Source organism: Ambystoma mexicanum, chromosome 8 (assembly GCF_040938575.1).
Source record: "Ambystoma mexicanum isolate Mex_15411 chromosome 8, UKY_AmexF1_1, whole genome shotgun sequence".
Taxonomy (NCBI): Eukaryota; Metazoa; Chordata; class Amphibia; order Caudata; family Ambystomatidae; genus Ambystoma; species Ambystoma mexicanum.
In genome coordinates, this window is record NC_090929.1 from 1,270,258,799 (window position 1) to 1,270,285,597 (window position 26,799).

Genomic DNA, 26,799 nt, shown 5'->3' on the forward strand with positions numbered 1-26,799 from the left:
GAGAGGCTCTCAGCTCAGACATTGATGAAAGTGACTAGCAACACGGATCGAGTTGACCAGGTACACAAGATGTTTTTGACTTATATGATCAGGGCTGTTTGGTCACTAGCCACACTATTACGTTTTATTTACACCAGGAAGGTGACACTCACACAAGTGATGAATCATACTCTTTGGACCTGTAATCAGATCTTTAGATTTTTTTAGAGCATTGTTTACAACACAAACTTTTTTCCGTAAGAACATCGCATCTGGTTGCCATGACAACGACGCGTAAACAATCGTTCCTAAATTATATTTCCGGATGTGCACATCCATGGAGTACAACATAAATAGGTTCATTTTTAATTTTGTTTTCATTCTTGAGTATTTATCACCGTTTCTTCCATCCGACGGCTTGATATCTCTGTCCAAGATGGCCGCCGTACAAATGCCTACGGGGACCTAGCAACAGCGTTACTAACGCTTTGCTGCCAGGCCCCCGCAGACTCCTCCGTGATTCAGCAGTTAGAGGAGCTTTCGCACGCTCCAGCGGCAGACGGTCTGTCAACACGACAGCCATACAGGTAATGCTGCTCAGCTCGCTCGCGCAGCTTATTCCTTTTTCTCTTGTTCTGAGGGGGAGGCGAATCCCTTTCCAGCATTGATTAGATGCCCTTTTCACTTTAGGTCTTTCCTGTGGGGCACGTATTTGAAAATAAGAATTCGAACAGGCTGTATTTATACAGATATCAACCTCCAGTGAGAGGTAAGATCTTTTTTATTCACGATCTATCGATGTGTCTCTGCTTTATCGAGACCGCATTAGGGGGACACCTTAATTAATTCAACAAATCCCCCCCTCTTTTTTTCTGTTTTTTTCACAACAGGATTATATAGAGACCAGCCCTTGTGGCCAGTGGATCTCCAAAAACAGTGCCTGTGAAATTAATTTACCCATAGGTAAGCTGTGTTTTTTTATAATAACACATTACGTGATTTAATCAGTTAAAAACAACATATGCTCAGATCTCCCTGACAATAGTCTGCCTTTCCCCTGCCACACTAGTTGGACTGCAGCAATTCTTACCTAACAGTTCAATACAAAGAATCAATATAAAGACTCTGGTGTTCAATGGCAACGTGTGATACAAACTACGCTATTGCAGAATATCGGTCTTAATGTACAAACATGCTGCAGTGAAAAAGAACACAAATAAAAATAAGATCTGCCTAGGAATTCTACTAACACTGATTAAAAACACTATTTTAAATAGCTAACGATGTTGGATAAAAGTGCAAAGAAAACGTCAGTGCTACACATTCCCCAAGTCCAGAGCAGAGGAATTGGAGCTATTCGGCCGTGCATACACACATACAGGTTAATAAATAACTGAACACTGTTTACCTGGTTTAGAATTGACCGCTGGGGCTGGGGCTGGGGCAGGCAGCGTTGGTTTGACAGCGCGGTTAACACTTGGAGCTAGAAGAAACACACATTTCATTACTTTGCGTGTTGGCTTATCAAAATTCTGCAATTCTAATAATTTGAAAAAACTATCATTTTTTTTTACTTTTGCATTTTTGTACGACAGTAATTGAAATGTCACTCAACTCTAGACTTCTGTCTATTGGCTTGCTCTCAGTAGTGGGTGAAGATGCAGCCATGCTATGATCATATTGCTGTGAATGATGTGGTGCGGCCCCCTACAGAAAGATGAAGCCATATTATGTAAAGTGTGCACCAGGTGCACAGGAAATGTCCCCGGTTCAGGTGCACACTAGCCTGGAATACACCATCACATGATGAAGACATGAGATCTGTGTGGGTCAAAGCCAGTATGTTGGTTTGATATTTAACCCCTTGTCAGGAGCAGAGTGAATGGAAAATTAAGACCCCCACCTAGGTGGTCTGTATTTTGCTCCAACCTTGGAAGGCTGTGTGCCCGGGTGTCTCATTTTCATTATGAATGCACTGGTGAGTTCACTGTGTCTGAATATTCAATATGACAGAAGATGTTAAAATTGCATTGGAAGCAGTACAAACTGCAGCTTTTAACCACTTCGCTTCCAGCATAAAGTCCCTAATTCCGCTAGCAATGTATTTTCTGTTACACATGTGTACTGATAGCCCTTGAAAGCATTATTAGTTTATACCGGGCTAGGACGGGCACCAACTGTCTTCAAATTGCCATCACAAGTTGGAGAAAAATGGCACAGAGAATAGATCAGAGGGCTAATGGGCCTGGTACATCACCTCTCATGCCCAGTCATTGTTTTGCCCAGCTGGTAGCCCTCGGGTAAGATGGGTGTCAAAAGTGCTAGAGGGTTTACTGATGATTGTGACCCTGCATGGAAGTTGATCCCTGGCAAGACGCATGCCATAGGATGAATAATGGTGGACAAGTTTCAGTGCAGTTTACATAATGCAATTTTGCAATACTCAGAGGAAATATGATGCTATGCAGGTATTGTCTGTATTTTTTTTTATAAGCCTCATCATGTTATTAACTATGAAAGACAGAAGTACTATTTACTGTTGCATAGTTGAGCCCTCCAGTCACCAATGAATGCTGCTGGGTTGGATTAGCATTGCTTGCTCGGCAGCCTGCTATGTAGTAGATGCATTTACCTATATTGAGGAATTTTACATTCGATTTTCAGTTCTTAAACTCAAATCTCAAACTCATGTTGGCTCACTTTGCGCCTACATTTGACTTTCAGTTCTGAAAATGAAAACTCACACTCATGCTCACTTTGCGCCTACATTTGATTTTCAGTTCTGAAAATGAAAACTCACACTCATGCTCACTTTGCACCTACATTTGATTTTCAGTTCTGAAAATGAAACCTGAAACTCGCATTCACTTTGCACCTGCATCCAGGTCAGGGAATGAATTTCACAGACAAGCAGTTCCACTTTTAACATCCTCATTCCGAGGCACGAGGAATGTCTACAGGAAGCATCACAAGTGATGTGATGTTGCATTCCACGGTAGGGCTACTTCTTGCGGGAGTTCCAGACACTTTCTACATGTCAGGGGAAGAACATGAAGAGTACCGACATGTGGACCATTACTGCTCAAGACGTTAATCAGCCTGTAAAAACATGCATGCAGTAACTTTCTCCATTGAGCACAATACTTGTGTATGCAGAGCAGGGGCAGCGCCAGCCCCTGGTTTGGGGGGGGAAGGAGCTGCAGCGGATTTTAGAACAACACTGCAGGAGTGAGAATTATATGACATTACAGGTAACCAGGACCAATAATCAGTCCGAACTTGAAAAGGTAACTATGAATCAAGGGGTTTGTGATACAGTGTGGCACAGCACAGTAAGGCCGCAGGACCCAATTGTGGTCTCAACCTGTCATTGGTGCCCAGTGGGGGGCCGAGGTCCTGAAGAAAGTGATACCAAACGACACAAACCACTGAAACCGGTCAGCCTAAGGATAAGGGTCCTAGTGGCCCCCCTAATAATTAAGGAGCCCACACTGGAGGAACCCTAGCGCACAGTACATGGTGCACATTGCTCCTTAACCATGGAGCCTTGTCTTTAGTTCTATTTGTTTTTAACAGTGTGGCAAGTCGCTAAACAGGGTTATTAAAAGTAATTACAACCACGTATGACTTCCAACACCTATAAGGACAAGGAACGCCTCGGAGGTGCTTTTAATATTGGCCATTTTGGCACTTTTGTCTCATTTGTTCCTACCAGTTAGGCCAACTTCTTCTCCTGTCCCTCACCGCACACTAGGGCTAGCTACTCAAAGAGGGATTAGAAAGAATGGTTGGAGGGAAAGATAAACGATATTCATATACATAACATAAATAACTATAACTAAATACTTAACCTGTCTCCACAGTGTGTTAAAGGGCTTAAACCCTCCCACTTTGAGGAGTTTGCAGGCAGCACTCTGCCGTGATGCACAGCCGGGCTTCCGATGGGGGAGGGATGATACCTAGAGCCTGTCAAATTGCTTACCTAGGAGGGCAGAGTGTTTACATTTAAACAATTATTAACGTGGCAGCAGCGGCAAACATACAGGAGCAGAGGACAAAAGCCTGCCCAGATGATATCACTATACCACCTATGATGAAGCCAAATGCTTAACTGCTGGGTCTAGTTTTTAGACGGCCCACACTTTCAATCACTAGCCTCTTTCTGTGAAACTAAATAGCCTCTGAAGTGTGGTAGAAGATGCATCTAATGGTCCAAAGGAAGGCCTACCAGCTATTCACCCTCCCGGGCTTAGAGAAAGGGTCACCTGTTGCAGCACAATCGGGCATACTCAGATTAATTGCACTAATTACGAAGGCCTTGCAATTAGCATCAAGAACCACAGGCATAGTCCCTGCGCATGCATGTAATGACAATGCATTCTGCAATGCACAAATGTCACAGAAGAAATGTTCTAAAAGGCCATTTTGTGTGGGAATTTTCATCTATGGCAGGCCTACAATGAGCACATACATTGGGTGAGGAAGAATATGTTAAACAAGTTCAGAAGGTACATTACAACAGATCTATCATAAGCACTCCTTTTCGGATAACTTGATGGATGAGTGGCTGCAACTATATGGTGCTCTCCATACAGTTAAGCTCTTAATGGTATGTTAGAGTTGCACAGTGGCCTCCTGCTACAGTCTTCAGTATACAGGTGCCAATGCTTGGCTGATGACATCAGTGTAATGGTCAGGTGACCAGGGAACGTGGGTGTGACGGCCCATGTGACCGACGTAATAAACGGAACAGAGAAAGCCCGGCACGGGTTCTTTCCTCTAGCCACTTATACACTGTACACGTATCATTATTTGCCCTCCATTATGAGGACTCCCCAAGAGGTCCCATCTTATTTTTTAAAAACATCTTTTATTGTATTTGGTTTTGACAAAAACCTTTACAAAACATTGGAAATATTATGAGATAGAATGAATAAAAAGTGTCCACATAAGAAAAACATTGTACATATTTACATTACAATTGCTACAAAAGATCATTTATGTTTTTAAGTCAAAACTCAGTATGTACACAATTCTAAAACAAGGCATTGTGACTGCTACAAGGTTATACACATTTTTCATGCACCATGAAAAAATAGCGTTATTATTCGTCAAGTTGACAATTACAGATTGAGGAATTTACCCATCATCAACCTCATTTTGACACAGTTTCATGTTAATGAATGTTAAAAAATGAGTAAGAGCAATTATCAGCGACTGGTTTTCACCCCACATAAACTTCAACCAGACAAAACTTCTCAAAAATTTGGTTTTACCAATATTCTCTAGACCAAATATTTTGAGCCTTTCAGATTCAAAATGGGGACAAGTGGTGATAAGTTGTTTTTAATGTTTCCAATTGGTGTCAAGTCGAATTCTGTGCTACCCTCAACGATAAGGCTCAATATTTTGTCTGTTCTTTGGTTTTAAAATGATTAAATTTAAATCTCATTTAGAGAGCACAAACTTTATTGCAAGGGAATCGTAACGAATAGGAACAACGCTGATGTATTTTTCGTGGAAAGCAAGAGTATTCCCGATGCTGGCTGTAGCTGCCCAAAGAGTTAACAGTAAGAGACCAATCATAAGTATATAATCTTTTTTGACACTCTCAGGTTGTGTGCTTAATTCAGCTTTACAGGATTCTATATCGACCAGCAATGATTGCTTTCTTGACTGATATTTAGCCACAGAGTGGGGGGATGTCCCTTAGCATACAATTAAGATCTTCATATAAAGAGTCACCAGGTGGATCCAAAAATTTGGAGTAGTTTAACAGTAACCGCCAAAGGAATCTTGATGCAAACGAACTTAACCCCCCAACTCATGCCTAATTAGCACATTAGGTAAAGAACTAGAGAAACCTAGGACCTCCTTGCAAAGGCGTCCTTGAATGCAATTTAAAAAATCACCCATGTACGAAAGGCACATATCCAGACCGTACAACAATGTTAGTTCAACCTTGGAGACATAGTATTCAATAACCGACATCACAGAGAATTTACAGGGCCTGTTAAAGAGATGTTTCATCTGGGACATCAGTGGCGTTAATTTGTGTGTTAAAGAATCACTCCACATTACAAGAGAAGAGGTGTTACACAGGTTGTAGCCTAGATATCGTAATTGTGATACCCGTTCAATGCATTCTACACCAAGGGTCCAGGTCATGGTTTTGATTCTTTTGCAAACCGAACACACAACAATTTTTTTCGATTTATCAGCATTTGCCTGTAAGTTATGTTTTAAGGTGTAAAGCGTGAAGAGCTGTAATTTAATGTGTAGGCCACACAGCGTTCTGCCAAAAACAATCAAATCATCAGCGAACGCTAACTAGTTTATTTGCAATTTGCCCAATCTTATGGGAGTAATCCTCTGACCTTGTCATATCTTATTGAGATCACACAAGTAAAGATTAAACAAGGTGGACGCCATGTTACATCCCTGTTTGACTCCTATGTGTGTACATATAGCACCTGTGAGCGAACCCTCCTGGTTGATGCGCACTCTATATGTTATTTCCTGGTGCAACAGAGACACGAGTAAAATCAAGTTTACAGGGATACCAAATCTTGCCATCTTTTGCCACAGAATAGATTGAATAACGCAGTGGAACACAGATGTCGTGTCCAGAGAGGCCATCAAAATTGGCCCATGTTGGCTGCATTTGACTGTCTCTAACACATGAGCCAGTATTTTGGCGTTAAGAGCTGTACCCATCCTCTTGCGAAATCCTACTTGGAATCGTGAGAGAATGGCAGATTTTTTTAATGATATTTTCAAGATCGTTTAAAATTAGTATAGAGAACACCTTTGTTGTGGCATCAGTCAGGGCAATTGGTATATAGTTACAGGCATTCAATAGATCACCTTTTTTTTAAAGATATGCACAATGAGAGATTGAGTCCATGATTTAGGAACAAAGTCAATTTTGGAATATAGTGTTGAATTAGATTTTTTTAATGGATGCCCATAAGCTGGGATCAGATTTTAGTACGCATGCAGGGATGCCATCTGGCCAGTAGCTCTAGGTTGTTAAATTGTGAAATTGCCCCTTCAATGTCTTTTGGTTCCCATGTGCACAAACCCAATGTACTCAATCCCATTAATGGATTTTTTATGTGCTGAAAACATGTGGGTAGTTGATATTTGTGCATACAATATTTGACCCACGCCTCCTCTGTAATTGAGGAGTCCATAGACACTTTAGACTTACCAATTGTGTTCCTCATGGAAGCCCAGAAAGATTTTATGTCATGACTACAAAGATGTTTAATTATTGACTGATTATCCCTTATATGCATACTAGTCTTTAGTATTTTGACTAGGTTCTTATGAGTTTGTACAAGACGCTTTTTGGCTTGTCGATATTGGCCACTGAAAGACTGTGGGTCAGTGGACTTCACATTTTTGTATTCTTCAGCCACTTAGATTCCGCCACCTGTGAATCATAGGTATGTCTTTGATGTGTGATGTTTTTCTAATTAAGGCTAACACACATTTTGAGACAGTGCATGATGGTTTGATGATACATTCTGGTCTTTCAGGAAGCATTATCTCAGAGGTACTGAGGACATCAGATATTTGCAGATTTCTCCACACTAGCGTCATACATTTGTTGCTAATCTTCCTGTTCCACCCAAGCAAGAGCCTAGATCATTTGAGCTCCAGGAAGGCAAGTTTGGGTTTGATCTCATGACCCGAAGTTTTGATTTTAAGATTAAATTGAATGGTCATATGATCACCCAGGCCTGGATTAGTTGTGTTATCCTTTTCACACTTAGTTATTATTGCAGCAGAAGCATCAAAAGTGATCAATCTGAGACTTAACATTATCTCTGCACCAAGTAAACGACACAGTTATTGGCCCCTGCTATTAGCAGTTGTTAATAACGTTTTCATGTTCGAATACTTATTTATCTTCGCACCCTCAGCACAATTACAATTGAAGTCCCCTCCTATAATAAATATATAGTCAGGGTTGGTATTGATCATTCAAGCAATGCTGTTATTTTAAAAAGATCAGACAACTCCACTTTTAACGGATTCCAATATAAATTAATAATCAGAAAAGTAGAGTCCTCTGCATCCTTTATTTCCAATTCAATGGCTAACAGATCAACGGATTATAATATTAACTTTGTCTTAGCTTTGATACTATTATCAATTGCAATTACTAACGCCCCACTGGGACGTCCAGCTAAACCTCTGTTAGCTAAGGAAATATATGTTTCATAACCTCTTAGATTAAACTTTTTAGTCATCATGGTTTCCTGTAATAGTATAACAGTTGGTTTAATAGCAAAAGCATGAGTGTCAAACCATGAATTCATGTTGTTGAAGCCACAGGTGTTCCACGAGAGGAAGTTTAGTGCTTTATCCGAGGGTTGTGAATTGCCTTGCTGTATAGTCAGAAAGGTTTTCATCAGTGGTTCAACCCAAGACCAATCCTGTACAGTTTTTGCCAGGGTTGATAGTTGAGTCATCAGCAATTCATTGGGGCCCACTGCAGTGTTATCGTGTGTTTGAATTACATTTACTCTGATGGATTCACTTTTATGGGTTTCAATGAATAATTGGGCTTCGTCCTTTGAATTCAAAGGACTGTGTTGGTATCCCAACGTCATTAGATCTTCTCGTTTCTCTCAGATAAGCTTTGTTATGATTAGTGAATGGAGTTGACAAATCATACGATTATTGTTAATCAATGGTAAAGTCAAATCAATGTAATCGGACGTTAACAATATCAAAGCGGGAATCTGCTTGAATATGTCAAGCATATGAGATCGGTTGATTCTATTAGTGCCATTCATTTTAATATCGCTCTCCCACCCTATAAAGTTTGTGGAGAGGGATTGTAGTTGATTAGGTGACGGCAGAATCATTAATGGAAGGTTTTGGGTAAGGTCTATTTTGCTGTCAGACTGCTCCTTCTTGCATTTGGAAAGACTCTGGGTTGCCAAAGCGTTACTTGGGATTGATGAAGTATCAAGGTTTTGAGTTGTAGGTTCTATATTAGATGCAGAGACTAGTTTCTTTTAGCTCACAGTTGGAAAGAAGCTTAACGTTTTGCTTTGTTTCATGCTTATACCTCCCATAAGGAACTGTGTAGGCAAAGACATAGCGTCAACCGGCGAGATGTTCGAATGTTCCTGTGCATTGACTACAGCTAAGTTAAGTTGACATTTTGCAGAAGAATATTTTTGTGTCCGATTAGATTTAGACAGACAGTTCTTGTCTTCACAGGACTCATTGATCAGTTTCTGCTGTTTGTTGTGAATCTGCTCGTGTTTCTCATTGAGATCTATTATCTCATCCTCTTTTGGTAAATTACGTTTTTCATTGCAGAATGATGTCGTAGTATTTTGGTCGATTGCATATTTTCTGTTTTTTTATCTGAGAATTCTTTTTGTTGTTATTCGCCCTTTTTTTATAGCTCTGATCTCTTTTTGGTTTATTCTGCGAGAAGTAAACACCACAGAGGACGGAGAACTTGAATTTGCTGGCGAGAGAGAAGGCTTCTCCAGCATCTTCTGTTCAGCCACTCTGTGTGTTTGTTTAATGATGTCCGTCAATGGTGAGGGGCTGTTGGGTGAATAGACATCTTGAAATTCTAACAGCTGATCGGTCACCGGCACAACAGAGTTGATTTTAGTGCTGTTATCCACTAACCATTGCAATGACCTAATGTTTTCCTCAATTACAATTAACTTAGCCATGTTGTTGTTAACAGTATCTCATAAGTCTCTGCCATTTAGCTGGAGAGTATCATCCAAGACCTGATTGGACCCTTGCATACCATTCACCCTCTATGGTGTGGAAGAGGTTTGCGAGGCACGTGAGAACGAAGTTTGGCTGGGCTGAGCCGTCGAAATGCCAGGAGCAATTTTTTATTGCTCCTAGGGTTGCTATTTGTTTGGGTTTCGCAGACATTGCTGAACCCCTGCAGCATTTACATGTTGGCTAAAATATCTGAGAGAGATGTTTTTACTTCTCGTATCTCATATTGAGTGACATCATGGCTCTTGTCCAGTAAGTTTAAAATTCTGGTTTGCACTGGAAATGAATAGAGGTCAGGGGAAATCGAATCTTGAGAAGAACTATTATTGGGCAATGGTGTGGATAATAGGGCTCTCCTATGAGCTCCAGAGTAAAAATGTGCAGTTTTGGGAGAACTCTGGGCATCAATAGGATCGTTTAGAAAGATAGGACTTTCTTGATGTGTTTCTATGGGTGATTTATTTAAGAAACCTAATTCTACATGATGAAAGGAGTAGTAAGCCGACCTAGGTTTGTCTCCCCCGAATTAATCTTACTGGTACTAGCATTGTTATATAAACAAATTTCATCAAATGCTGAGGTAGTAGTGCACACAGTGTTGGAGGGCCCAATGTCAGTCTTACACGTTTGCCCAGTTCAGCCATTACCACCGGTGCAAGCATTGAGACGTCCGACACATAGTTATTTTCTGCACAGGTCAGAAGATCTTCCGTTTCAGCCTGGGTTAATGAACAGAAATCATTATCAGCCCGCTTAGGCAAGTTTGTATGTTGTTCCTTTGTATCCTGCAGAATGTTGGAGGTCCATCTATCACAATGGCAACAAAGGTGTAGCAAGGACCTGCCTGTGCGACTGCTGCATGGAACAGCACAGCACCCGGTCCAAGCTCCTGTCATCCTGCTTACACAGTGACCTGCGAGGGGTGAAAACAAATCGAAGGTCATCTGGATAACATAAGGAAAGAGCGTGAACGCAGATCGTGGGGGATGGACGTCTAAAATTGCTGTCATTTTGGTCCTGGGCCATGCACGATCCCACGTGTATCACACAGGAGTGCGTTCAACAGCCCCTGCAATCAGCAAGAAGCAGAAAAAACACACAAAGTAATCCCCCAAGGAACACTAGAACAAGCAGGCTTAGCTGTTCCAAGCAGAAGGACACTATAATAAAACTAGAGGCAAGCAGTTTATCACCCATACTCTGGGACCCAGAGCACTGGACCGCACACATACAGCAACAAGTAGTGAGCCCAGCAAACACAAGGACACACTGCTAGTTTGCAGCAGCAAGCTGTACCACCCCAAAGCGGAGGAACCACGCGGCCATCACCTACGCAGCAGGTGGAAAAAGGTGAATCAGGAGACACAGGCCCTGAGACAAACACCTTGCTCAGCGAGTGACAAGGGTAGAGAAGAAAGAGTGGAAACATGGCATCTGACCCATATGCGTCCCCGGCTGGAACAAGGAGCCAGGAACACAACCCTGACACTAGCACCTGGTTAGACACAACTCAAGGCACTTTCATGAAGCATTTCGAACCATTTGGGCCCAGAGTGGCACTCCGCTGTGAACTCTGGATTCAGCAATTTGAACTAAGCATGAAGTCAAAGAAAGACATAGACCCAGTTGAAAAAAGGACACTGTTGATGCTTAACCTCGGCACGATGGCATTACGACTTTTCAATGCACTGCCGAACAGTGGCACTGAGGACGATTACGATACAGTTAAACTGGTACCATTAAGGAAATTCAAACCACAACTGAGCCCAGACTTTGAGAGCTTTAAGATGAGGCAGGCACGCAAGTGCCCAAATGAAAATATTGACGGCTTTCATGGCCGCCTCTGAGAGATGGCAATCGGGTGCGATTTCCCAGACGAAGCAGCAGCAGCAGGCCATCCATGGCCTATCGTCAGAAAAACTCTGCAGGACACAACAAACCTGCCCCTCGATCATATCCTCGCCATGGGACATCAGTGAAAAAGGACAGCTGAACATGTAGCGGAGATCGAACAAATGATCAGCCGACTACCGCTCGACACAGAAAACTCAGGGAACAGCATGAACACTATCAATGCCCTCAGACAAGGAAGAAACAAGCCGACGCCAACACACGGGGGACCAAGAAACTGCCTGTGGTGCGGAGGACGACACAAGGAATAACCATGCCCAGCATTAGGGACCACATGTCACAAATGCAGGAAATGTAACCATTTTGCAGCGGTGTGCTTCAGCTCCCAGAACCTGAAAGAACAACAGATGCCTGATAATGCAAAGAAGGGGAGGAGTGACACACAACAGAGACACTCCCAGGCATTCTGACCCCGCCAGCAAGTAACCCGAACAAACCGACAATTAACACAGCCACATTTCAAACCGAGAGGACGAGCACGAGCAATGGAGGCTGAAGATGATGAAAGCGTGAGGAGGACAATCTGTCGAGCAGAGACTCATCCCCAGACCGCAGACCCTGACACAGGAGATTGAGGAAAGAAAGGATACATATGATCTCAGCAATAAAACCACTACGAGGGAACAGCACACAGAGCACAAGGTCAAACCCGCACCTGCATAATCATGACAGATGAAACACCAGTGAAGATAATAGACACAGGAGCCATGGTGAATGTCATGCCAGCCAGCAAATACGAGGAACTTCTCCCACGCCCAACTCTACAACGGAAGTCAGTGCAGCTATTCGCCTATGGGTGCAAGAAACAGCTCGCTGTAAGAGGATCTTTCAAAACAAGACTCACATACGAGGAAGAAAGCTGCCGAACGCGAGTATAAGTTGTCGATGCAGGAATTGAAACCCTAGTCAGCTGCCCAACGACACAGAAACTGAAGCTTGTTCACTTCACCTTTCCAGTACACACACGTGAAATCGACCGCATGCTGGAGAAGCACGAGAAACTATTCTAGGGATTTGGATGCCTGAAGGGACGCACTGTGAAGCTTCACATTGACCCATTGTGCAACCAGAAGCTGTCAGACACCGAAGAGTGCCTTTCCACATGACGGCAGCTGTAGAGGTCGAGCTCAACAAATTGGAAGACCTCCACATCATTGGAAAAACAACAGGGCCAACTCTGTGGGTATCCCCCATGGTAGTCACAGCAAAACCAAAAGAGCCTCAGGCGGTGCGTATCTGCATCGATATGCGGTTACCCAATGTAGCCATACAATGAGAGAGACACATCACCCCAACCATCGAGAAACTGATTGTAGACCTCACAGGAGCTACTGTTTTCAGCAAGTTAGATCTAAGGTCGGGGTATCATCAGATCCATCTGGCCAAGGAGTCCCGCTACATTATGACGTTTTTATCCCACTTGGAGCTACGAAGACACCGCCGACTCAATTTCAGGATCTCATCCGCAACAAACGTCTTCCAGCACGAAATCAGAAAGGTGATACAGGATCTCCCTGGAGTCACAAAGGTAAATGACGACATTCTGGTATACGGGAAGACCGATGACGAACACAACCCATGATTGGCGGCAGTGCTAAACGGCTTGAGGACTCAGGACTCACCCTCCATGCGGAGAGTCTGAGTTTGGAAAATCGACTCAGTTTCTTTGGGTACGTCTTCAATGAGAAATGAGTGTCCCCCCACCCGAGCAAGGTGGCAGACATAAAAAATTTCTGAGCCCCCACCAGCGCCACCGAGGTCTGCAGCTTCCTCGGAATGGCGACCTACTGTGGAAGGTTCATCCCTGACCTAGCCACCATAGCCACGCCCCTGAGGGAACTCACCAAGACAAGAGCAATGTGAGAGTGGAACGTCACACATTAAGCAGCATTCAAGCATATAAAAGACTCACTGTCAGGAGACGCCACAATATCCTTTTTTGTTTCTACCCGAGAGACTGACCTACTAGTGGACGCCAGCCCCGTCGGGCTCGGAGCAGTGCTGACACAAAAAGACTGAGACGGGTCCATACACCCCATGGCTTTCGCCAGCCGGGCCCTCACGCCCACAGAAAAAAACTATGCACACATTGAAGAAGAAGTGCTGGCCATCTTGTGGGGGTGCCAACACCTCCACATCTACATCAGAGGGCACCCAGTAAAGGTGCTAATGGACCACAAACCGCTGGTGCCCATATTCAAAGAATCTGCACCACACCCACCAACAAGGATAGAACGCTGGATGCTCCAACTTCAACAATTTGACCTGGAAGTACAATACCGTGCAGGGACAGACAACCCAGCTGAGTTTCTGTCGCGACACCTGAGGCCAACTACCATGACGGAGTGCGAGGCTGTGAAAGAAATGAAAGAACACGTCTGCCACATCATAGCATGTGCCCGGCCGAAAGCAATGCACATGCACAAAATGATAATGGAAACTGACAATGACGCCTGTCTTCAGATCACAAAAGAAGCCGTGCTAACGGGAGAGTGGAATAACTACCTAACAGATGTGGCCCACCGCACCCCACAAGCCCAGGAGCTGATGCAGAGTATCTTCAGCATCCGACACGAACTGTCGATGTCCCCCAAACGGCTAATACTAAAAGGAAACCGCATTGTAGTGCCCGCAAGCTGCCAAACCAGAGCACTCTGATTAGGACATGAAGGCCAGTAAGGAATAGTAAAAACACAAGCATTCTTCAAATCAAGTGTGTGGATGCCACAAATTCAACAGAAGGTCATCGCACTGGTGGAGACCTGCACGTCATGCTAAGCAGCTCATCGACTAGGGACACCAGAACCAATCACCAGCCCACCCTGCAGTCAACACAGATGGAACGCTGTCAGCATAGACTTCTGTACCATTGCAAACAACACATATCTCCTCGTAGCCATAGACAGTTCACAAGATACCCGGAAGTAGAGCCTGTGCGGTCAACCGATACAGCCTTGTTGACAACAGCACTGGAAAAGATGTTCGCCATTCATGGGATACCGTCCTCAATCGAGAATGACAATGAACCGCATTTCGGAAAGCAAATAATTCAAGGTGTTCCTCGATGACATGGGGATACAACACCACTAAATCACACCATATTGGCCCCAGGCCAAAAAAGACGCAGAGAGATTTATGTCATCAATCAACAAGGTTGTGCGGATAGCAAAAGACAAATGCAGACCCTCCCAGAGCTTTACCGATTTCTCCGATCATATGGGCAAACACCACACTCATCAACTTTGGTCAGTCCCGCAGCACTCATGTTTGGAGTCCCCATCCAGGTAGGACTCCCCTTTCACCACGCCTGGAGCCCACCTCAGATGGATGGAGAACGAGTCGAGCAAAGGAACACAACCAAAGTGAGAATAGAGCAAGGCAAGCAAGACCCAGCCGGCTTCAGGTGGGAGACACAGCACTAGCAAGAACCGGGCCCCTCCCAGGAAACTCCCATAGGAATTTCAGCCATCGATCATCACCCACAAGAACTATGGAATGGTGACAGCATCCTGAGGACCAGAGACTTTGACCCGGAATGTGTCCCACTTCAGCTGCATACCAGAAACCACCTGGCAAGAGGCCCCGGAGCAACCATTGACACCAACGGCACACACCCCACCAGATCGAGAGCACCAGTCAAACGCATTTGCAGGATCGCCCGGTCTGACACAGCAAGTGATCACCGAAACAAGAGAAGAGCCGGAAACTCCTCCGAGAGTGAAGATAACGCGAGAAGGGAAGGAAGCAGCCGTTACTCACTCCGGCAGCAACTAGCACCGTGCACACGGAGTCTACCAGCAAGCCGGAGAGCCTGGAATGCGACAAGCAAGTCAGTAAAATAGAACTGTACACATTTGTTTGTGCCAGCAGATAGACTGGAAGACATTACCCGTTAAAACAGTCCTGTGTTTTGTTGTCCAAGTTGGGGAGGGATGTGATGGTCAGGTGACCGGGGAACGTGGATGTGGCGGCCCATGTGACCGACGTAATAAAAGGAATGTAGAAAGCCTGCCAAGGGTTCTTTCCTCCAGCCACTTATACCATGTACACATCTCATTATTTGCTCCTCCATTACGAGGCCTCCCCAGGAGGCCCTGTCTATCACAATCAGTACCAACAAGAGCCTAGTAACTGGTGGAAGGGGGGGTTGGTCAATTGAAAAACACTTGGGTTAGTAACCTTTGCCAATCAGTCAGTCAGCACAGTCAGTTTAAATTATGAATTTTCTGAAACAAAGACTTCTGTAGCTGTGAACCTCATTTGCAACAAGATGCCACTGTAAAAATACATGATACTCACATTAAACTCTGATGTGCTCCTAAGTCCTATGCATTCGGCGGACATGAATAGGCTCTTAAAAACCAGCCCACTAATTTGGCACATCCGGACAGTCTTGCCCCCCAGTGGAAAGTTAAAGGGAAGCGGATAGAGCCGTCTCCCTTCCTCTGCAGGTTATCATCCCATGTTTTAGCCTTCGACAGATAGAAGGGTGGGCAGAAATAGGAAGGTGCATGCCACTGGCACACACAATGTGGATAAAATATACATTATGTGAAGGTGGGCCAAATTCTAGACTACCTAACTTGGCCCCCGCCACCACTAGACTGTCTAACTTGGCCTCTGCCACCAATAGACTGCCTAACTTGGACCCTGCCACCACTAGACAGCCGAACTTGGCCCTGTCACCACTAGTCTATCTACACTGCCCCCGCCACTACTAGACTGCCTAACTTGGCCCTGCCACCACTAGGCTACCTAATCTGGCCCTTGCCACCACTAGACTGCCCACTTGGCCCTGCCCCCACTAGACTACCGAAATTAGCCCCCACCACCACCAGTCTACCTAGCCTGTCCCCGCCACCACTAGACTGCATAACTTGGCCCCGGGCCACCACTAGTCTACCTAGTCTGACCCCTGCCACCACTAGGCTACATAACTTGGCCCTCACCACCACTAGACTGCCTAACTTGGTCCCTGCCACCACTAGTCAACCTAGTCATACACCAGCCACCACTAGACTACCTAACTGGGCCTATGCCACCACTACACTGCCTAATTTGGCCCTCACCACCATTAGTCTATCTAGTCTGAACCCTGCCACCACTAGACTACTTAACGTGGCCCCCGCCACCTTTTGCCCTGCCACCACTAGACTGCCTAACTTGACCCCCGCCACCAGTAGACTGCGTACCTTGGCTCCTGCCACAACTAGAATGCCTAACTTGGCCCTGCCACCACTAGTCTTGCCCCCACCACCACTAGACTACTTCACTTGCCCCCAGCCACCACTAGACTGCCTAAATTGCCCCGCCACCAAAAGTCTACCTAGTCTGGCTCCCGCCACCACTAGACTGCCTAACTTGGCCCCTGCCACCACTAAGCCGCTTAACTTGGTCCCTGACACCACTAGTCTACCTAATCAGGACCTGTCACCACTAGACTGCCTAACTTGGCACCACACCACAAATCTACCTAGCGTCACCCCGTCACCACTATTCTACCTAACTTGGACCCTGATACCACTAGACTAACCAACTTGGCACCCGTCACCACTAGACTGCCTAACTTGGCCCCCGCCACCACTAGTCTACCTAGTCCTGTAAACCAGAGACCTCTCATCTCACCATCTACCACGTCCAATGCACTGATCCTGGTCCCTGCCAACACTAGTCTACCTAGTCTGGCCCGCCAACACTAGAATACCTACTTTTCCCCTTGCCACCACTATACTACTTAACGTGCCCCCCACTACCACTAGACTGCCTAACCTGGCCCCACCACCACTAGACAGTCTAACTTGGCCCCTGCCACCACCAGACTGCCTAACTTGGCCCCCCACCACCACTAGAGTGCCTAACTCAGAATCCACCACTACTAGACTGCCTAGTCTGGCCCCCGCCACCACTAGACTGGCTAACTTGGCCTCCACCACCACTAGACTGCCTAACTTGGCCCCCGCCACCTCTAGTCTACCTAGTCTGGCCCCTGCCACTATTAGACTTCCTTACTTAGCCCCCGCCACCACTGTCTACCTAGTCTGGCCCACGCCATCACTAGACTACCAACTTGGCCCTCGCCACCACCAGACTGCCTAACATGGCCCCTGCTACCACTAGTCTACCTAACTTGGCCCTGCCACCACTAGACTACCTAACTTTGTCCCTGCCAACACTAGACTGCCTACAATGCCCCCCGCCACCAATACTCTACTGAGTCTGGCACCTGCCACCACTAGACTGCCTAACTTGGCCCCTGCCACCACTAGACTGAGTAACATGGCCCCCACCACCACTAATCTATCTAGTCTGGCCCCCACCACCACTAGACTGCCTAACGTGGTCCCCACTACCACTAGACTGCCTAACTTGGTCCCTGCCACCACTAGACTGAGTAACATGGCCCTCACCACCACTAATCTATCTAGCCTGGCCCCCACCACCACTAGACTGCCTAACGTGGTCCCCACCACCACTAGACTGCCTAACTTGGTCCCTGCTACCACTAGTTTACCTACTCTGGCTCTGTCACCAATAGACTACCTAACTTGTTCCCTGCCACCACCAGACTGCCTACAATGCCCCCCGCCACCAATAGTCTACTGAGTATGTCCCCTGCCACCACTAGACTGCCTAACTTGGCCCCCGCCACCACTAGACTGAGTAACATGGCGCCGCCACCACTAGTCTACCTAGTCTGGCCACCACCACCACTAGACTGCCTAACTTGGTCCCTGCCACCACTAGACTACCTAACTTGGCCCTTGACACCACTATACTGCTTAACTTGACCCCCGCCAACACTAGTCTACCTAGTCTGGCCCCCGCCAACACTAGACTGCCTAACTTGGTCCCTACCACCACTAGTTTACCTGTTCTGGCACTGTTATCACTAGACTGCCTAACGTGGCCCCTGCCACCACCACCACTAGTCTACCTGGCCTGGCCCCTGCCACCACTAGACTACCTAACTTGGCCCCCACCACCACTACACTGCCCAAATTGGCACCCGCCGCCACTAGACTGCCTAACTTGACCCCCACCACCACTAGACTGCCTAACTTGGCCCCTGCCACCCCTACACTGCCTAATTAGGCCCCCACCACCACTAGTCTACCTAGTCCTGTAAACCCCAGACCTCCCATCTTGCCATCTACCAGTCACTCATTGCAATCATCCTGGTCCCCGCCACCACTAGTCCACCTAGTCTGGCCCCCACCACCACTAGAATACCTAACTTGGCCCCTGCACAACTAGACTACTTAAGGTGGCCCCACCACCACTAGACTGCCTAACTTAGCCCTGCCACCACTAGACTGCCTATCTTTGCCCCACCAACACTCGACAGCCTAACATGGCCCCTGCTACCACCAGGCTGCCTAACTTGGACCCCCACCACCACTAGACTGCCTAACTTGGAACCCGCCACCACTAGGCTGCCTAGTCTGACCCCCGACACCACAAGACTGCTGAACTTGGCGCTGGCCACCACTAGACTGCTGAACTTGGTCCCCGCCACCACTAGTCTACCTAGTCTGGCCCCCGCCACCATTAGACTTCCTAACTTGGCCCCTGCCATCACTAGACTACCTAACTTGACCCTCGCCACCACTAAACTGCCTACCTTTTCCTTTGCTACCACTAGTCTACCTAACTTGGCCCCACCACCACTAGACTACTTAACTAGTTCTCTGCCACCACTAAACTGCCTAAAATGCCCCCCCCGCCTGCCACCAACAGTCTACCTAGTCTGGCCCCTGCCTCCACTAGACTGTCTAACTTGGCCCCCGCCACCACTAGTCTACCTAGTCTGGCCCCCGCCACCACTGTCTACCTAGTCTGGCCCCCGCCATCACTAGACTACCTAACTTGGCCCTCGCCACCACCAGACTGCCTAACATGGCCCCTGCTACCACTAGTCTACCTAACTTGGCACTGCCACCACTAGACTACCTAACTTGGTCCCTGCCAACACCAGACTGCCTACAATGCCCCCCGCCACCAATGCCCCCCGCCACCAATACTCTATTGAGTCTGGCACCTGCCACCACTAGACTACCTAACTTGGCCCCTGCCACCACTATACTGAGTAACATGGCCCCAGCCACCACTAATCTATCTAGTCTGGCCCCCACCACCACTAGACTGCCTAACTTGGTCCCCACCACCACTAGACTTCCTAACTTGGTCCCTGCCACCACTAGTTTACCTACTCTGGCTCTGTCACCAATAGACTACCTAACTTTTTCCCTGCCACCACCATACTGCCTACAATGCCCCCCGCGACCAATAGTCTGCTGAGTCTGTCCCCTGCCACCACTAGACTGCCTAACTTGGCCCCCGCCACCACTAGACTGAGTAACATGGTGCCGGCATCACTAGTCTACCTAGTCTGGCCACCACCACCACTAACTGCCTAACTTGGTCCCCGCCACCACTAGACTACCTAACTTGGCCCTTGCCACCACTATACTGCTTAACTTGACCCCCGCCAACACTAGTCTACCTAGTCTGGCCCCCGCCAACACTAGACTGCCTAACTTGGTCCCCACCACCACTAGTTTATCTACTCTGGCACTGTTACCACTAGACTGCCTAACTTGGCCCCTGCCACCACCACCACTAGTCTACCTAGCCTGGCCCCCGCCACCACTAGACTACCTAACTTGGCCCCCACCACCACTACACTGCCCAAATTGGCACCCGCCACCACTAGACTGCCTAACTAGGCCCCTGCCACCCCTACACTGCCTAATTAGGCCCCCACCACCACTAGTCTACCTAGTCCTGTAACCCCCAGACCTCCCATCTTGCCATCTACCAGTCGCTCATTGCATTCATCCTGGTCCCCGCCACCGCTAGTCCACCTAGTCTGGCCCCCACCACCACTAGAATACCTAACTTGGCCCCTGACACCACTAGACTACTTAACGTGGCCCCCACCACCATTAGACTGCCTAACTTAGCCCTGCCACCACTAGACTGCCCAACTTTGCCCCACTACCACTCGACAGCCTAACATGGCGTCTGCTACCACCAGGCTGCCTAACTTGGACCCCCACCACCACTAGACTGCCCAACTTGGAACCCACCACCACTAGACTGCCTAGTCTGACCCCCGACACCACTAGACTGCTGAACTTGGCGCCGGCCACCACTAGACTGCTGAACTTGGCCCCCGCCACCACTAGACTGGCTAACTTGGCCTCCACCACCACTAGACTGCCTAACTTGGCCCCCACCACCTCTAGTCTACCTAGTCTGGCCCCTGCCACTATTAGACTTCCTTACTTAGCCTCTGCCACCACTGTCTACCTAGTCTGGCCCCCGCCATCACTAGACTACCTAACTTGGCCCTCGCCACCACCAGACTGCCTAACATGGCCCCTGCTACCACTAGTCTACCTAACTTGGCCCTGCCACCACTAGACTACCTAACTTTGTCCCTGCCTACAATGCCCCCCGCCACCAATACTCTACTGAGTCTGGCACCTGCCACCACTAGACTGCCTAACTTGGCCCCTGCCACCACTAGACTGAGTAACATGGCCCCCACACCACTAATCTATCTAGTCTGGCCCCCACCACCACTAGACTGCCTAACTTGGTCCCTGCCACCACTAGTTTACCTACTCTGGCTCTGTCACCAATAGACTACCTAACTTGTTCCTTGCCACCACCAGACTGCCTACAATGCCCCCCGCCACCAATAGTCTGCTGAGTCTGTCCCCTGCCACCACTAGACTGCCTAACTTGGCCCCCGCCACCACTAGACTGAGTAACATGGCGCCGCCACCACTAGTCTACCTAGTCTGGCCACCACCACCACTACACTGCCTAACTTGGTCCCTGCCACCACTAGACTGCCTAACTTGGTCCCTACCACCACTAGTTTACCTACTCTGGCACTGTTATCACTAGACTGCCTAACGTGGCCCCTGCCACCACCGCCACTAGTCTACCTGGCCTGGCCCCTGCCACCACTAGACTACCTAACTTGGCCCCCACCACCACTACACTGCCCAAATTGGCGCCTGCCACCACTAGACTGCCTAACTTGACCCCCACCACCACTAGACTGCCTAACTTGGCCCCTGCCACCCCTACACTGCCTAATTAGGCCCCCACCACCACTAGTCTACCTAGTCCTGTAAACCCCAGACCTCCCATCTTGCCATCTACCATTCACTCATTGCAATCATCCTGGTCCCCGCCACGACTAGTCCACCTAGTCTGGCCCCCACCACCACTAGAATACCTAACTTGGCCCCTGACACAACTAGACTACTTAAGGTGGCCCCCACCACCACTAGACTGCCTAACTTAGCCCTGCCACCACTAGACTGCCTATCTTTGCCCCACCAACACTCGACAGCCTAACATGGCCCCTGCTACCACCAGGCTGCCTAACTTGGACCCCCACCACCACCAGAATCCCTAACTTGGAACCCGCCACCACTAGGCTTCCTAGTCTGACCCCCGACACCATTAGACTGCTGAACTTGGCGCTGGCCACAACTAGACTGCTGAACTTGGTCCCCGCCACCACTAGTCTACCTAGTCTTGCCCCCGCCACCATTAGACTTCCTAACTTGGCCCCTGCCATCACTAGACTACCTAACTTGACCCTCGCCACGACTAGACTGCCTACCTTTTCCCCTGCTACCACTAGTCTACCTAACTTGGCCCCACCGCCACTAGTCTACCTGGCCTGGCCCCTGCCACCACTAGACTACCTAACTTGGCCCCCACCACCACTACACTGCCCAAATTGGCGCCTGCCACCACTAGACTGCCTAACTTGACCCCCACCACCACTAGACTGCCTAACTTGGCCCCTGCCACCCCTACACTGCCTAATTAGGCCCCCACCACCACTAGTCTACCTAGTCCTGTAAACCCCAGACCTCCCATCTTGCCATCTACCATTCACTCATTGCAATCATCCTGGTCCCCGCCACGACTAGTCCACCTAGTCTGGCCCCCACCACCACTAGAATACCTAACTTGGCCCCTGACACAACTAGACTACTTAAGGTGGCCCCCACCACCACTAGACTGCCTAACTTAGCCCTGCCACCACTAGACTGCCTATCTTTGCCCCACCAACACTCGACAGCCTAACATGGCCCCTGCTACCACCAGGCTGCCTAACTTGGACCCCCACCACCACCAGAATCCCTAACTTGGAACCCGCCACCACTAGGCTTCCTAGTCTGACCCCCGACACCATTAGACTGCTGAACTTGGCGCTGGCCACAACTAGACTGCTGAACTTGGTCCCCGCCACCACTAGTCTACCTAGTCTTGCCCCCGCCACCATTAGACTTCCTAACTTGGCCCCTGCCATCACTAGACTACCTAACTTGACCCTCGCCACGACTAGACTGCCTACCTTTTCCCCTGCTACCACTAGTCTACCTAACTTGGCCCCACCACCACTAGACTACTTAACTTGTTCTCTGCCACCACTAGACTGCCTAAAATGCCCCCCCCGCCACCAACAGTCTACCTAGTCTGGCCCCTACCTCCACTAGACTGTCTAACTTGGCCCCCGCCACCACTAGTCGACCTAGTCTGGCCCCCGCCACCACTGTCTACCTAGTCTGGCCCCCGCAATCACTAGACTACCTAACTTGGCCCTCGCCACCACCAGACTGCCTAACATGGCCCCTGCTACCACTAGTCTACCTAACTTGGCACTGCCACCACTAGACTACCTAACTTGGTCCCTGCCAACACTAGACTGCCTACAATGCCCCCCGCCACCAATGCCCCCCGCCACCAATACTCTACTGAGTCTGGCACTTGCCACCACTAGACTACCTAACTTGGCCCCTGCCACCACTAATCTATCTAGTCTGACCCCCACCACCACTAGACTGCCTAACTTCGTCCCCACCACCACTAGACTTCCTAGCTTGGTCCCTGCCACCACTAGTTTACCTACTCTGGCTCTGTCACCAATAGACTACCTAACTTGTTCCCTGCCACCACCAGACTACCTACAATGCCCCCCGCCACCAATAGTCTGCTGAGTCTGTCCCCTGCCACCACTAGACTGCCTAACTTGGCCCCCGCCACCACTAGACTGAGTAACATGGTGCCGGCATCACTAGTCTACCTAGTCTGGTCCGTGCCACCACTAGACTGCCTAACTTGGTCCCCGCCACCACTAGACTACCTAACTTGGCCCTTGCCACCACTAGACTGCTTAACTTGACCCCCGCCAACACTAGTCTACCTAGTCTGGCCCCCGCCAACACTAGACTGCCTAACTTGGTCCCCACCACCACTAGTTTACCTACTCTGGCACTGTTACCACTAGACTGCCTAACTTGGCCCCTGCCACCGCCACCACTAGTCTACCTAGCCTGGCCCCTGCCACGACTAGACTACTTACTTGGCCCCCACCACCACTACACTGCCCAAATTGGCACCCGCCACCACTAGACTGCCTAACTTTACCCCCACCACCATTAGACTGCCTAATTTGGCCCCTGCCACCCCTACACTGCCTAATTAGGCCCCCACCACCACTAGTCTGCCTAGTCCTGTAAACCCCAGACCTCCCATCTTGCCATCTACCAGTCGCTCATTGCAATCATCCTGGTCCCCGCCACCACTAGTCCACCTAGTCTGGCCCCCACCACCACTAGAATACCTAACTTGGCCCCTGACACCACTAGACTACTTAACGTGGCCCCCACCACCACTAGACTGCCTAACTTAGCCCTGCCACCACGAGACTGCCTAACTTTGCCCCACCACCACTCGACAGCCTAACATGGCGTCTGCAACCACCAGGCTGCCTAACTTGGACCCCCACCACCACTAGACTGCCCAACTTGGAACCCACCACCACTAGACTGCCTAGTCTGACCCCCGACACCACTAGACTGCTGAACATGGCGCCGGCCACCACTAGACTGCTGAACTTGGTCCCCGCCACCACTAGTCTACCTAGTCTGGCCCCCACCACCATTAGACTTCCTAACTTGGCCCCTGCCATCACTAGACTACCTAACTTGACCCTCACCACCACTAGACTGCCTGACTTTTCCCCTGCTACCACTAGTCTACCTAACTTGGCAACCACCACCACTAGACTACCTAAATTGTTCTCTGCCACCACTAGACTTCCTAAAATGCCCCCCTGCCACCAATAGTCTACCTAGTCTGGCCCCTGCCTCCACTAGACTGTCTAACTTGGCCCCCGCCACCACTAGTCTACCTAGTCTGGCCCCCACCACCACTAGACTGCCTAACTTGGTCCTCGCCACCACTAGTTTAACTACTCTGGCCCCACCACCACTAGTCTACCTAATCTGGCCCCTGCCACCGCTAGATTACCTATCTTGGTCCCTGCCACCACTAGACTGCCTAATTTGACACCCGTCACCACTAGTCTACCTACTCTGCCCCTGCCACTACTAGACTGATTAACTTGGCCCCCACCACCACAAGTCTACCTAGTCTGGCCTCCGCCACCACCAGACTACCTAACGTGTCCCCACCACTACTAGACTCCCTAACGTTGCTCTGCAACCACTTGTCTACCTAGTTTGGCCACGGCCACCACTGGACTGTCTAACCTGGCCCCCACCACCACTAATCTAACCAGTCTGGTCTTCACCACCACCAGACTACCTAACTTGGCTCCCACCATTACTAGACTCCCTAACTTGGCCCTGCCACCACTAGTCTACCTAGTTGGCCCCCGCCACCACTAGACTGCCTAACTTGGCCCCTGCCACCACTAGACTGCCTAATTTATCCCTGTCACCACTAGTCTACCTAGTCTGGTTCCTGCCACGACTAGACTGCCTATCTTGGCCCCTACCAACACTACACTACCTAACTTGGTCCCGCAACCACTAGGCTGCTTAACTTGACCCCTTAACACTAGTCTACCTAGTCTGGCCACCACCACCACTACACTGCCTAACTTGGTCCCTGCCACCACTAGACTACCTAACTAGCCCCCCGCCAACACTAGACTGCCTAACTTGGTCCCTACCACCACTAGTTTACCTACTCTGGCACTGGTATCACTAGACTGCCTAACGTGGCCCCTGCCACCACCGCCACTAGTCTACCTGGCCTGGCCCCCGCCACCACTAGACTACCTAACTTGGCCCCCACCACCACTACACTGCCCAAATTGGCACCCGCCACCACTAGACTGCCTAACTTGACCCCCACCACCACTAGACTGCCTAACTTGGCCCCTGCCACCCCTACACTGCCTAATTAGGCCCCCACCACCACTAGTCTACCTAGTCCTGTAAACCCCAGACCTCCCATCTTGCCATCTACCAGTCACTCATTGCAATCATCCTGGTCCCCGCCACCACTAGTCGACCTAGTCTGGCCCCCACCACCACTAGAATACCTAACTTGGCCCCTGACACAACTAGACTACTTAAGGTGGCCCCCACCACCACTAGACTGCCTAACTTAGCCCTGCCACCACTAGACTGCCTATCTTTGCCCCACCAACACTTGACAGCCTAACATGGCCCCTGCTACCACCAGGCTGCCTAACTTGGACCCCCACCACCACTAGACTGCCTACCTTGGAACCCGCCACCACTAGGCTGCCTAGTCTGACCCCCGACACCAATAGACTGCTGAACTTGGCGCTGGCCACAACTAGACTGCTGAACTTGGTCCCCGCCACCACTAGTCTACCTAGTCTGGCCCCCGCCACCATTAGACTTCCTAACTTGGCCCCTGCCATCACTAGACTACCTAACTTGACCCTCGCCACGACTAGACTGCCTACCTTTTCCCCTGCTACCACTAGTCTACCTAACTTGGCCCCACCACCACTAGACTACTTAACTTGTTCTCTGCCACCACTAGACTGCCTAAAATGCCCCCTCCCCTGCCACCAACAGTCTACCTAGTCTGGCCCCTGCCTCCACTAGACTGTCTAACTTGGCCCCCGCCACCACTAGTCTACCTAGTCTGGCCTCCGCCACCACTGTCTACCTAGTCTGGCCCCCGCAAAAACTAGACAACCTAACTTGGCCCTCGCCACCACCAGACTGCCTAACATGGCCCCTGCTACCACTAGTCTACCTAACTTGCCACTGCCACCACTAGACTACCTAACTTGGTCCCTGCCAA

At 48.8% G+C, this 26,799-nt stretch overlaps 1 protein-coding gene across 6 annotated transcripts in view; it reads right to left on the reverse strand.

Annotated features, from left to right (window-relative positions):
• The window catches only part of BLNK (B cell linker), a 1,905,158-nt gene that overhangs the window by 270,441 nt on the left and 1,607,918 nt on the right, over positions 1–26,799 (reverse strand). For all 6 annotated transcript variants that reach the window (XM_069611389.1, XM_069611390.1, XM_069611392.1 and 3 more), the window contains one exon: positions 1,388–1,462. In XM_069611389.1, coding sequence (XP_069467490.1) covers positions 1,388–1,462 — 75 coding nt within the window. The remainder of the gene's footprint in view (positions 1–1,387; positions 1,463–26,799) is intronic.